General features: G+C 40.0%; 2 protein-coding genes across 5 annotated transcripts in view; one reads left to right on the top strand and one right to left on the bottom strand.

Moving 5' to 3' along the window:
- Positions 1-12,844, bottom strand: part of LOC148103660 (acyl-coenzyme A thioesterase 2, mitochondrial-like) — a 139,268-nt gene that overhangs the window by 36,301 nt on the left and 90,123 nt on the right. The window lies entirely within an intron of this gene.
- Positions 7,961-11,674, top strand: LOC148103664 (uncharacterized). Its single transcript, XM_087839511.1, has 7 exons — positions 7,961-7,991; positions 8,088-8,147; positions 8,353-8,622; positions 8,776-9,021; positions 9,217-9,354; positions 9,437-9,484; positions 11,562-11,674. Exons 1-7 carry the CDS (start codon positions 7,961-7,963, stop codon positions 11,672-11,674), a joined length of 906 nt encoding a protein of 301 aa, XP_087695637.1.

Below are 12,844 nucleotides of genomic sequence, written 5' to 3'. Positions count from 1 at the left end.
AACACAGCAAGATTGTTGACAAATTCGCAAATTATGCCACTGTGGTTGGGCTTGTCTAAGGATGAGCTGGTGTGCACAGCCTTTAACCAGCGCCTATAAACACACTCAACAAAGCAAAAAACATGAGTATGTGTGTGCAGGGATGAGTACAATATGACAGGACTGTCTGTGTCCATCATGTGTGAGCATGTGTGTCTTATTTTATTATTATTTTATGCTTTTTTTTTTTTTTTTACCTAGTTTGCATTGACGGAATTGGCACTTTTAATTCTGTTGTACTCATTACAGTGACAATAAAACTATTTTATACTATTCTATTAAAAAATGAATCAATCAAGAAGCTCATCAGAATGTTTGTCATCAAAATAAAACTGCAGGAATACAGTGAATAGCAAATAGTATTCAGTGTCACTGATGTTACTGCGGATATCTGTCTTCTCACTCCTGCTGTATCTCCCCATTAGATGATGACTTATTGTCTACTATTGCCATTTACTACACCCTAAGCCCGAGTGAGACTGAACTTAAAGGTGAGATTAATGATTCCATATGTGCTCTAATTATGATGGGTTCTAAATATTAATTTAAAGTGATATTAGGAAAAGGAAAACAAAGCTAAAGCTTGACTAGCAACGCTAACAAACTACAGGGTAAAAATCAAGAAATTGTTTAGAGCAGCTGAGTTGATATTTAGGGATGGGTATCGAAAACCGGTTCCTGTTGAGAACCGGTTCCCACTGTTTCAATTCCTTGGAATCGTTTGCCATTTTTGCAAACGATTCCCTTATCGATTCCAGTCGCCCCGAATGACGTCACCACGTTGCGGAGCGTCATTTACCTGGCAGGAAACATGGCGGCTCAAACGCTCAAAAGTTTGGTTATACTTTACGAGAACGGATGACAACAGGGCAACTTGCAATACTTGCAAAGTAGATATTTCATTTAAGGGAGGAAACGCTACGAATATGCAAAAGCATTTGCTCACAAAACACGCGATGACCTTAAATGAATGTCGCTCCGGACTCGTGAATCTCAACCCAGCAGCAGCGGTAACGTTTGCACGTCCTCTCCCGTTAATGCGGCAGGTAAATAATCAACTAACAGTGCGTATTATGTTAGCGCGATCTGCCTTATTACAAAACCTGCCATTACTGTGCATTTAGGTGACCATGATGAGAGAGACAGACAGAGTCTGGCTCAGACGCTGGCAGTTCTCGCTGCAGTCTACCGTAGCGTCTCCTTTCAGGCCAGGATAGACGAATGTCACCGAGCAGTGACTCAGTTTGTGGTCAAAGGTTTGCACCCATTTGCCACAGCAGATGTCCCCGATTTTCGGTAAGTGAATGTGTTTAATTGTAGGCAGGGACATTATTGGATATTCTTGTGTAATTGCTACAGAAGAATATTTATTTTATTATTTTACATTCACAATTTTTTTTCCTGGGGACCCTGTGACACCCCATTGAAGAGCCGTAGGTTGGATCTGTTAAGATCTCACTGTTGGGTTTGTAAGGCCATGTTACTCCTAAATTTCTATCTTGTTCAAAGAGAAGATATAAAACAAAGATCTAAGATAATTGACCTTAGTGTTCTCCTTTTTTTAAAAAAAAATAATCGATAAGAGAATCGATAAAGAATCGAATCGTTAAACAGAATCGAAAATGGAATCGGAATCGTGAAAATCTTATCAATACCCATCCCTATTGATATTTATGTAATTAAAATGAAACGGCAGAAAAAATGTTCGGACGTAATAGTGACATTATGTTCCTTTGATTGTCAGATTTTTCTAAGATTCCAAATTAGACCTAACTAATAGTGAATATTGTTCATCATCACTGATATTACTGTGGTTGTCTGTCCTCTCACTATGGCTGTATCTCTCCGTTAGATGATGACATGCTATCTTCTAGAGCGGGTGAAACTGAACTCAAAGGTGAGATTAACTTTGATTAATGATACCTCATGTCTTGCATTCAGATAATATGTAATATTTGATGGGTGATGAATATTAAATATGGAATATTAAGAAAACTAATGGTTCATGGCTAAATTTTAATTGCTGTGAAGTTAATATTGGTGTGTAATTCGAATTTTCCACATTAGAAAAAATACTGTTTTAGTTCTTTACTTCTTGTATATCTGACAGGTCGCAGAAAGAGAACTGACTGAAGACAAAATCACATCTAAGTGAAAGTGAAGTCGATGAAGTAATCCACATTTATCACATATTGTTATTGCAATTGAACAAGCTGTACATCATCTGCTGGGTTTGGTGTGAATGCAGCAGCAGCTGTTCAGAACAGTTACAGAAAATAAGCTGATTTTGTTTTACATTTGTTTTGTCAGACTGTATGAAAGCAGAAGTCAGAAGCTGAGTGAGTGACAACATAGACAACATACTTGATAGGCTATATATCAGTTCCCAAATGTCAGAACAGTAAAAGTAGCAAGTCATATTTTGCATGACTGGTTAACAAGGTTTCAAGTGGAGCTTCAACATGCAACAAGAAATGGGAGAGAGACAAAACATTTTTTTGAGTGTGCAATTTATTGAAAACGACTCTTAAAGTGAAACAGGATGTTTTAAAGGTGATCAAAAGTTTAGGACCATACCTCAAACAAACAAACAAACAAACAAAAAAGACCCCCCCCCACACACACACACCTTAAAACAGAAATCAAAGTTTCAACCATGAACGCAGTAATGAGTAACTTCACCATTATTGTTGATCACTTCAAAAATTTGTTGCGACATGCTTGATGCAAGTGTTTCCATGAGTTGAGTGGGAACATTCCTCAAAATGGTGAATATGGCTTCACGAAGGGCTTCTATTGTCTGGAACTGTTGTCTGTTTTTATAAAACTTCCCTTGCCACCCATCCCCAAGAGGTCCTCAAAAAGTCCTCAATTAGATTTAAATCAGGGGAATACACAGGATGGTCCAAAAGAGTGACTTTATTCTCCTGGAAGAAGTCCCTTGTCCTGTGGGCATTGTGTACTGTAGCGTTGTCCTGTTGCAAAACCCAGTCGTTCCCACACAGACGAGGGCCCTCAGTCACGAGGGATGCTCTGCAACCTCTGGACATAACCAGCAGCCCTTTGACCCCTTGCACCTCCTGAAGCTCTGTTGTTTCATTGAAGGAAAAAGCACCCCAGACCATGATGGCGCCCCCTCCACTGTCGCACGTAAAAGAAACATCTCAGGTGGGATCTGCTTGTCATGCCAGTAACATTGGAAACCATGAAGACCATCAGGTTCTCATCAGAGAATAAATAAAAAATTTCTTCCACCTTTCAATGTCCCATGTTTGGTGCTCTCTTGCAAAGTTTAAACAGTCAGTTCTGTGAATTTTTGCCATTTTTCAAGTGGTCTTAAACTTTTGATCAGAACTGTATGAACACTAGAGAAGTGTTAAGTAATAGTAAAGCAGTTTTCCCAGGTGTTTTGTTTATGATTCATAATCTGAGGATTTTCACAGATCGTTATGTAGTGAAGGGAAAAACCCTTTTCTGCTGCAGTCTAATGGTTACTCTTGATATGGCAACGTGAGATGACCAGAACAACAAATGTCACATCATCTGCCGACTTATTGTCATGAGCTGCAGGGGGAGACTGTTGTCACGTCAAGGAATGTTATTTTACTGTCACTATGTTATTATTCACATGCACGGTCATCATTTCATCATTATTTCATTAGTCTGCATCACTTATCATCAGGTTATCACCAATATTATCATGTATCATTTATCATTTAGTATATTTGCCAGAGCACGCAGAATAAAACACATTCTAGATGCAATGCTCTATCATGCATAGCACCAGCATAGTGGTGGGTCCACAGTAAGTCAGATGAGGACGCTGAACTTTCGTTGGCCTGGACCTACAATCTTACACAACTGCACAATCTTACACAATTGTTATGTTCCCAAACACCGATGATGGGAAACATCTGGCTTCAATTCTGGGAAAGGGTTGTTGTTCTGAGGACATGAGTCCCAGGAATTGTTCTGACGTCATAATGGCTATAAAGCTTTCTGTAACGGGCAGAGAAGAAGAAGACCGGCTTCCCGCACTGTATAATAAGTGTGTGTTTAATAAATCACTTTTTTGGACACCCCCTAGGACTCTGTCTGCGCTTATTTTTCCTTCCAAATCAAAAGAACCTTACACTGTGTGGTGTTGTGTGTTGAGGAACAGGAACAGAGGTTATGGCTAAACTAAAACCTAAACTGGAAAAAACACTAGAAATGACTAAATGGAGTAACTATGACTAATGTGAAAAGTTAGAAAAGAGTCCGTGCATGTATATGAAAAACTATGAACTGCATGGCATGAGTAAACCAACATGAACATGATCAGCTTGGAACCTCTTTGTGCGGGTGCATGAAAGAACTAAGAATTAAACAACTTGAATGGCAACATGAACTGCACATAATCCTGAAGAACACTTAACTTGAGCAGTAGGAACACAGACAACGCGACAATGAACAAGGGAGACAGAGGACTTAAATACACACATGAGGTGATCAGGAGAAGTAGAGACACATGAGGACACATCTGACACAAATGAACCTAATGACGGGACGGGGGAGGTGAAACTAAATATAATGAACAAAGAACACCAGACTCTTTCAAAACATAAAAAATAAAGGATAACATAATACAGTGAAACTCAAAACACTGAGTTGTATGACCCAGGACTGTAACACTTATTCAAAATTTTTAAGTTATCTATGCCTTGATTTCCCTGTTTAGATTGTCCTCTACAATAAAGATAAGAGACATCCTTCTGCCCTCTCCACTGTGTCACTTCTTAAGTGGTCGAAATCTTATGTGGTTTAGTTTACTGACACAGTCTACTGACTTACTCTGATAAATTGATCAGGTAAAAATGAAAAGTATGTGCAGGTTATAGATTCTTACTGACATGAATGTGAGCTTTTAAAGTAGAAAAAGTCTTCTAACTAAAATAGGAAAATTGGAACATAAATATTTCCGTCATTGCCAGACCGGGTGCACATCTGGTTGAAATACACTCTGCCATTACACCAGTCAGTCAGAAGTGCCAGCTTGATGCCAGATCTGGGATCGACCTGTTTTCTATGGGCCTGGGCCACATAAACCAAACCATAATTGTGCTAGATATGGCATGCCATCACATAGAGAGTGCCATCTCTGTCTGCTACGTGAGACAGAGAAGGTATCGTTTAAATGTGTTAAGATTTTCTTTAAGCAAACAGTATTATTAAAGTTCTTCATGACTGGACCAAGTGTCCTCTTTTTTGGAAATCAAATTATGGTCACCCTAAATAACAAGAGTGTGTCAAACTGTGATTAAAGTTAAGAGACATAATCATTCGACACAAAGCCAGAGTTTCAAGGCAATTAAGGTCAGACCGTCAGCTACAGAGGCCACACCTATGGTTTGTGGGTCTGCCTGCAGTGTACCCACATGGACTCCATGAGTGTTTGTTTGCTAGGTATGGGCTTGAAATCTTAAAAAATAAATAAATCAAATCAATTATTTAATGTTTTTCAACCCCAAAAAAAAAGTGTTTGAATGAGCATAAAACAATCATGGATAGGATTGCCAAATGATTAATTTCTTTATCTTGGCATTATGCAGTTTTGTTATTCCAACTTAATTCATGAATTAATTAAGCTGGTCCAAACTGCTCCCATTCAAGTGCATTAACTTATTTACTGCAGTTGAGTCCAACTTAATTTGATTGAGTTCATCCAACCCATGCAAAATTTCATTTAAACAGTTATTTTATGTAGTGCTTAACACATTCTAGAGTCTGGTTGACATAAAACTTGTTATATGCACCTTTTTTTCCTCAGTATGTTGGATTTATAGGAAAATTTGACAGGTTACCAGTCTATTGCACAACTAACACAGAAAGACAGACAACCATTCACATCTATGGACAATTTAGAACCACCAATTAACCTAACCCCACTACCAGCATGTCTTTGTTCTGTGGAAGGAAACCAGATTACCCAGAGAAAACCCACGCAAAAACAGGGAGACCATGTGTTACGGGTCCCAAGGATGAAGACCACGATGACAAATATGTTACCTGTAAAAGCAGGTGAAGAGCAGAGTAAGGAAGACACGATGCGTCTCTGCTTTCCTCCAGAACGTGTCTGAGTCTGATTTATTTCACACAAATAAATGCTATCAAAACACTAAACATGAGCTTTCAATATACTGTTCAGCTGGTTCCTCATTTACATCAATTACATTTACTTATTTCACAACCTCAGTGAAATATACTCTCTTTAACTGGTTCAGTTTCTCAAGTTCACACTTCTTTCCATAACAGTTACATTCCTTTATCATATCAATAAACACATCACATTGTCTTCTGCAGTGTCTTACTGGCTAAACAGTTATATTCAATAACAGCATTGGTAAATACATCACATTTGTTTCCTTCAGTAATTTACTGGCAAAATCACTATTTAGTGCATCATGAAACACAGCTTGTTTAATTAACCCGTGAATGCCTCTGTTAGCTACACAGAGTTGCTCAGAGTGCTTGTGTTACTCTAGCTAATCTACTCAGTCACTTTAACATAACTATTAACATTCACATCTCACAGAACTGATTTGATTGGAGCATTACAAAACGTTTGCACAGAGCATAGGAGCGCACTGACTCTGCTTCACGAGCGCTCCACCTAACGAGCGGGCTCGCGGTGCGGTCGCGCGGGGCACCCCTCTGGTTTCTCCCGTGTTTACATATAAATAACTCGGGCGGACCGCCTTAACTCTCTCATTCACATTAACGTGGGTAACCATGGTAACAATAAACAACATTTTCGGTGCGAGCACCATTTACCGACCTGTAAAAGCAGGTGAAGAGCGGAGAAAGGAAGACATGATGCGTCTCTGCTTTCCTCCAGAACGTGTCTGAGGAAGCAGCGGAAGGTGGGCTCCACTTACTGCACCCCAAAACCCCGGAGCAACCATCAAAGTTCCGCCCTCACTACTTTCTAACTTTAAATGAATCCCTGTTACATGGACCTTTAAAGAAACTAAAAATAAATACATATAGTAATGAAAAATGTCCCGTTACATGGGTGTTTTACACAAAATAATATTAATGTGGTCATTCCCTCACAGGGGTGCCACACATGCAAACTCCACACAGAACTCATGTTGTGGTTAGAACTCAGAACCTTCTTGCTTTAAGGCAACAGTGCTAACCACCACGCCATTGAGCAGTCTCTCTGTACTTTAAAAAAAATTAGGGAAGCTATGATTTAGTGCTGCAGCGTTAATCTTGTTAAAATGTTCAACAATGGTTAATGCGGTTATGGCATTAATGCCGGCACGGCAAATCTCCGTTAACGAGTTACCGCTGATGGGGCTGCACACCGTCAGCGCGTTAGCACGGTTAGCTCATTAACGCATTTACACCGTCCAGGACGACGCACGAGGGGATCCGCGGTAACTCGCTAATGCAGATTTGCCGCGTTAATGCAGTTATGGCGTTAACGTCATTTTAACGAGATTAACACTAACAGCATTACTATGATTACAAAGCTTGATAGAGAATTATATTTTCTCTTTTGTCCTTGACAGGTTAGACCACAATAAATAGCAAGAGCATTTATGTGAAGTGTGTATTCATTTTGGGCCTTATTATAACCGATTATTATAACTGATTTTCCTATGGTTTGAGATCTTGTGTAATTTTATGATATTGCATGACCAGGCAACTAATTAGACTCAAGCAAATGTAATAACCACCCAATTTATTTATTTTTTGAGTGAATCAGACGAACGGATCGATTAATGGTGGACCTCTTTTACACCTGAAATCTGCAGACTCATAAGACATTATGACTAAACAAACTGCACAGGAACAGGAAACCTGCCCTCCCCCAATGATATTCTTCAGTTGTATTTTAGTCTGTTACTCAGTCAGTCAGCAGCAAGACAACATGGTGACTACAAGTCTCTGCTTCAGACTATGTGAGTAATTGTTCTTAGGTTTATTTTTATATTTGCAGATTTACTGTTTATATGTCTGTACATCATATAATTTATGGCTTTCCTGTGCTGATCTAGTAATGCTTGAAGTTATTCTGCTGGGGACACATGTTCGAAATGGCTTTACCCAAAAAATGGGTGAGTACGTTAGAGACGTTAATAAAATAAATAATCTTTTTTCACTTTTTGGGGGGTGAGTAAGTTGGGATTGACTTAAACATTCAAGTCTGTTTATGATGTTTATTAAAATCCTTTTAGATTTAATCATCTTTTACTAACACATTTTATAAGAATTTTTGATTATTCTGCTAACTATTAATCTTGTGATGTTTCAAATTTTCAGGTGCAGCTACTCTTCGTGTGTCTCCTAACAGACTCCAAGACTTTCAATTCAAGTCTTTATCTTTTGTTTGTGAGAGCCCTGATGGTTCTGCTGAACTGAGAGGAATCAAAACCTCTGAGGAAAAGTTAGAATCTTTTAGTCCATTATGTAATAATAAAGGAAATTCCTCTTCATGCACAATTTCTCAAACTTATGTAACAGACAGTGCAGAGTACTGGTGTGAGGTTAAAGGGGGTCAGAGAAGCAACAGTGTCAACATTACCATAACTGGTAAGTTCATCATATTTGTGAAATTAGTAGATAGTTTTATTTTAAAATTAGATGAGATCTCTTATCAACTTCTTCTTGTATGGGTCAGAATGTATTTGTCAATTGCTTTAAAAAAAATAACACAAAAAAACAAACGTTTTGCTTTTTCTTCAGATGGTTCTGTGATCCTAGAGAGTCCAGTTTTCCCTGTTTTTGAGGGAAACAATGTGACTCTGCGCTGCATAAGCAAGACAACTCACACCAACCAAAGTGCAAATTTCTACAAAGACGATGGCCTCATAAACCGGAGCCCTTCTGACAACATGGAAATTAACAGTGTTTCCAGGTCTGATGAAGGACGATACAAGTGCAGCATTTCTGGTGTTGGAACATCACCAGAAAGCTGGCTTCATGTCAGATGTAAGGCTAAAACTATATTTAGTTATTTCTATGGCTGGACTTTATAGAGAGAGAAATGTGACTCTAACAATTAGATTTCTGTTCTTTTGGTCTTTATGAAAATATTTATGTTATAAAAATGATGTTACAATTTTTTATGTTTAAAGTCAGAAATATTACACGTGCTATGATATTTATAAAGTTGTACCATTGCAGCATATTCTTCAGGAGAGACCCTGTCTGATGACTTCAATTCCACTCCTGACTTATTCCTGCTGTGGACTGTGTTGCCTATTTTAGTGATAATATTGATGCTGCTGGTAGTCGGATTTCTTAATACTCGCAAACACAAAGGTAATTCAGTTTTTTCAGTTAACATAATTTCTAAGAATAGCTCCCTGTTCATTTTTTTTTCTAATGCTTTTCTGTTCATCAGTTTCCTCAAAGACATCAGCAGCGACAAACTCACATGGAGACCATCCAGGAGGTGAGAGAGAAATAATTATCACAATTGTATTATTGTATTTCATGCTTGTTACCAATTTTATGGCCTTCTATCCATTTATCAATTTAAAGTTGTTAACAGTCCAAATCAGGGTCACAGTGGGAGTAACTTCATCAGTATCAATCGATTCAAATTGCATCGCTTGTTTGAGAGACTGAATGATATAATTTCTAGTAGGTTGACATTTAAGAAAATTAAAATAAAAGCTAAAGTGAAGTGTGGTATTTTTATGTGACATATGCTGCACAGAAGGATTATTTTTGTGTCTGCTCAGTATGTCATATGTGGTGTTTTTGTTTTCAACACTGGTGATGCTTCGATAATTAAAACTCTGTCTCAGGTCAAACCACAGCACAAAGCCAGAAAAAGAAGCGTCAGGGCTACCAAAAAACAGCTTTAGAGTCTATATATATATATATATATATATATATATATAAAAAACAAACAAACACCCAGCACGCCCCTGCGGGCGGTTTATCCTTCAAGCTCGGGTCCTCTACCAGAGGCCTGGGAGCTTGAGGGTCCTGCGCAGTCTCTTAGCTGTTCCCAGGACTGCGCTCTTCTGGACAGAGATCTCCGATGTTATTCCCGGGATCTGCTGGAGCCACTCGCCTAGCTTGGGAGTCACCGCACCTAGTGCTCCGATTACCACGGGGACCACCGATACCTTCACCCTCCACATCCTCTCGAGCTCTTCTCTGAGCCCTTGGTATTTCTCCAGCTTCTCGTGTTCCTTCTTCCTGATATTGCTGTCATTTGGAACCGCTACATCGATCACTACGGCCGTCTTCTTCTGTTTGTCTACTACCACTATGTCCGGTTGGTTAGCCACCACCATTTTGTCCGTCCGTATCTGGAAGTCCCACAGGATCTTAGCTCGGTCATTCTCCACCACCCTTGGGGGCATTTCCCATTTTGACCTCGGGACTTCCAGGTTATACTTGGCACAGATGTTCCTGTACACTATGCCGGCCACTTGGTTATGGCGTTCCATGTATGCCTTGCCTGCTAGCATCTTGCACCCTGCTGTTATGTGCTGGATTGTCTCTGGGACATCTTTACACAGCCTGCACCTGGGGTCTTGCCTGGTGTGAAAGATCCCAGCCTCTATGGATCTTGTACTCAGAGCTTGTTCTTGTGCTGCCATGATTAGTGCCTCTGTGCTATCTTTCAGTCCAGCTTTGTCCAGCCACTGGTAGGATTTCTGGATATCAGCCACCTCCTCTATCTGCCGGTGGTACATACCGTGCAGGGGCCTGTCCTTCCATGATGGTTCCTCGTCTCCCTCCTCTTTCTTGGGTTTCTGCTGCCTGAGGTATTCACTGAGCACGCTGTCAGTTGGGGCCATCTTCGTGATGTATTCTTGGATGTTCGTTGTCTCATCCTGGACTGTGGTGCTGACACTCACCAGTCCCCGGCCCCCTTCCTTCCGCTTAGCGTACAGCCTCAGGGTGCTGGACTTGGGGTGAAACCCTCCATGCATGGTAAGGAGCTTTCTTGTCTTTATGTCAGTGGCTTCTATCTCCTCCTTTGGCCAGCCTATTACCTCAGCAGGGTACCTGATCACGGGCAGGGCGTACGTATTGATGGCCCGGATCTTGTTCTTACCGTTCAACTGACTCCTCAGGACTTGCCTGACCCTCTGCAGGTACTTGGTGGTTGCAGCTTTCCTAGCGGCCTCTTCATGGTTCCCATTCGCCTGCGGGATCCCCAGGTACTTGTAACTGTCCTCTATGTCTGCAATGTTGCCTTCTGGTAGTTCAATCCCCTCAGTTCTGACTACCTTCCCTCTCTTTGTTACCATCCGACTACACTTCTCCAGCCCGAACGACATTGCAATGTCATTGCTGTATAGCCTGGTAGCGTGGATCAGTGAATCGATGTCTCGTTCACTCTTGGCATACAGCTTGATGTCATCCATGTACAGGAGGTGGCTGACAACTGCTCCATTCCGTAGTCGGTATCCGTAGCCAGTCTTGTTAATGATCTCACTGAGGGGGTATATATATATATATATATATATATATATGTATATACACATAACCTCTCTTGCCCAGGGATGATTCTTCCTCTTCAGGTGATAGCTCTGAACAACCTGTTTACACCACTGTGACCATAAACAACACACGACAAACTCAAGAACTTGGTTCTTATGTTATAAACATTTAGATATTTTATTGAACATGATGTTTTGCACGTAAATCAAGGCAACATAAGTTTTGTGAATGTTGTGTTCTTCTCTTATCGTTATTTTATTATTTCTCTTATTTAATTAAATCTTTTTTCAGGAATAATACCAAAAAAAAAATGTAAAAAAGCAGGAGATAAATACATTTAGTAAAAAACTTCTGCTTTCCTGTGCTGTTTTTTCTGGTATCTGTAAACATGGATAAGGAAAGAGTATAGGTGCTAGTGATAATACACTATGAGCTTTCTACACTTCAAATGAAAAGAGTTTCATCGTGCAGGTCAAAACTGTGGCCTGAAGTGCAACATTTATTGTTCCGTTTAGAATAAACTTTGAGCCCATCCACTTTAATTTATGAACAAACCTAAACATTGCTTAGCTTAGCACAAAGAGATGCCCAGGAAACACAATATTTCCAGCTTCATCTACAACCAGCCAGTTGCTATCACCCCTGTAACAAAGAAATGTTTTGAAAAGCTGGTCACATTAGGGCACTCCTGCCCCACAGTTTTGACCACCACCAGTTTGCTTACAGAGCAATTAGATCTACAGAGGACACCATGGCCACAGTCACAGGAGCAGCAGGAGAGCTGTGTGCAAATGCTCTTAGTTACCTTTAGCTAATGCCATCCTCCCCCACAAACTGGCAGACAAACTCGGGGACTTGGGTCTTTCACACGCCACCATCATGTGGGTCAGCAGCTTCTTGTCTGACAACAGCCGGAGACTCAAGAGTAGAAAGCCACAAATCTTGCGGCCTCAGCCTTAGCACCCCACAGGGGTGCATGCTAAGCTCCCCAAATACCTACGTCTGCCCAACACAGCAAGATTGTTGACAAATTTGCAAATTATGCCACTGTGGTTGGGCTTGTCTAAGGATGAGCTGGTGTGCACAGCCTTTAACCAGCGCCTATAAACACACTCAACAAAGCAAAAAACATGAGTATGTGTGTGCAGGGATGAGTACAATATGACAGGACTGTCTGTGTCCATCATGTGTGAGCATGTGTGTCTTATTTTATTATTATTTTATGCTTTTTTTTTTTTTACCTAGTTTGCACTGACGGAATTGGCACTTTTAATTCTGTTGTACTCATTACAGTGACAATAAAACTGTTTTATACTATTCTATTAAAAAATGAATCAATCAA

The sequence above is a fragment of the Neolamprologus brichardi genome, chromosome 3 (assembly GCF_056152115.1).
Source record: "Neolamprologus brichardi isolate AB-2024 chromosome 3, ASM5615211v1, whole genome shotgun sequence".
Classification (NCBI taxonomy): domain Eukaryota; kingdom Metazoa; phylum Chordata; class Actinopteri; order Cichliformes; family Cichlidae; genus Neolamprologus; species Neolamprologus brichardi.
Note: the sequence above shows the minus strand (reverse complement) of the source record. Positions and strands in the feature narration are given on the sequence as shown.

What these genes read in the sequence shown, in the direction of transcription:
- LOC148103664 (XM_087839511.1), top strand. Translation starts at nt 7,961, where the DNA reads ATGGTGACTACAAGTCTCTGCTTCAGACTAT. An exon ending in AAGCTGGCTTCATGTCAGAT is followed by an intron (nt 9,022 to 9,216) that starts GTAAGGCTAAAA and finishes GTACCATTGCAG; the next exon opens with CATATTCTTCAGGAGAGACC. An exon ending in CTCACATGGAGACCATCCAG is followed by an intron (nt 9,485 to 11,561) that starts GAGGTGAGAGAG and finishes CTCTCTTGCCCA; the next exon opens with GGGATGATTCTTCCTCTTCA.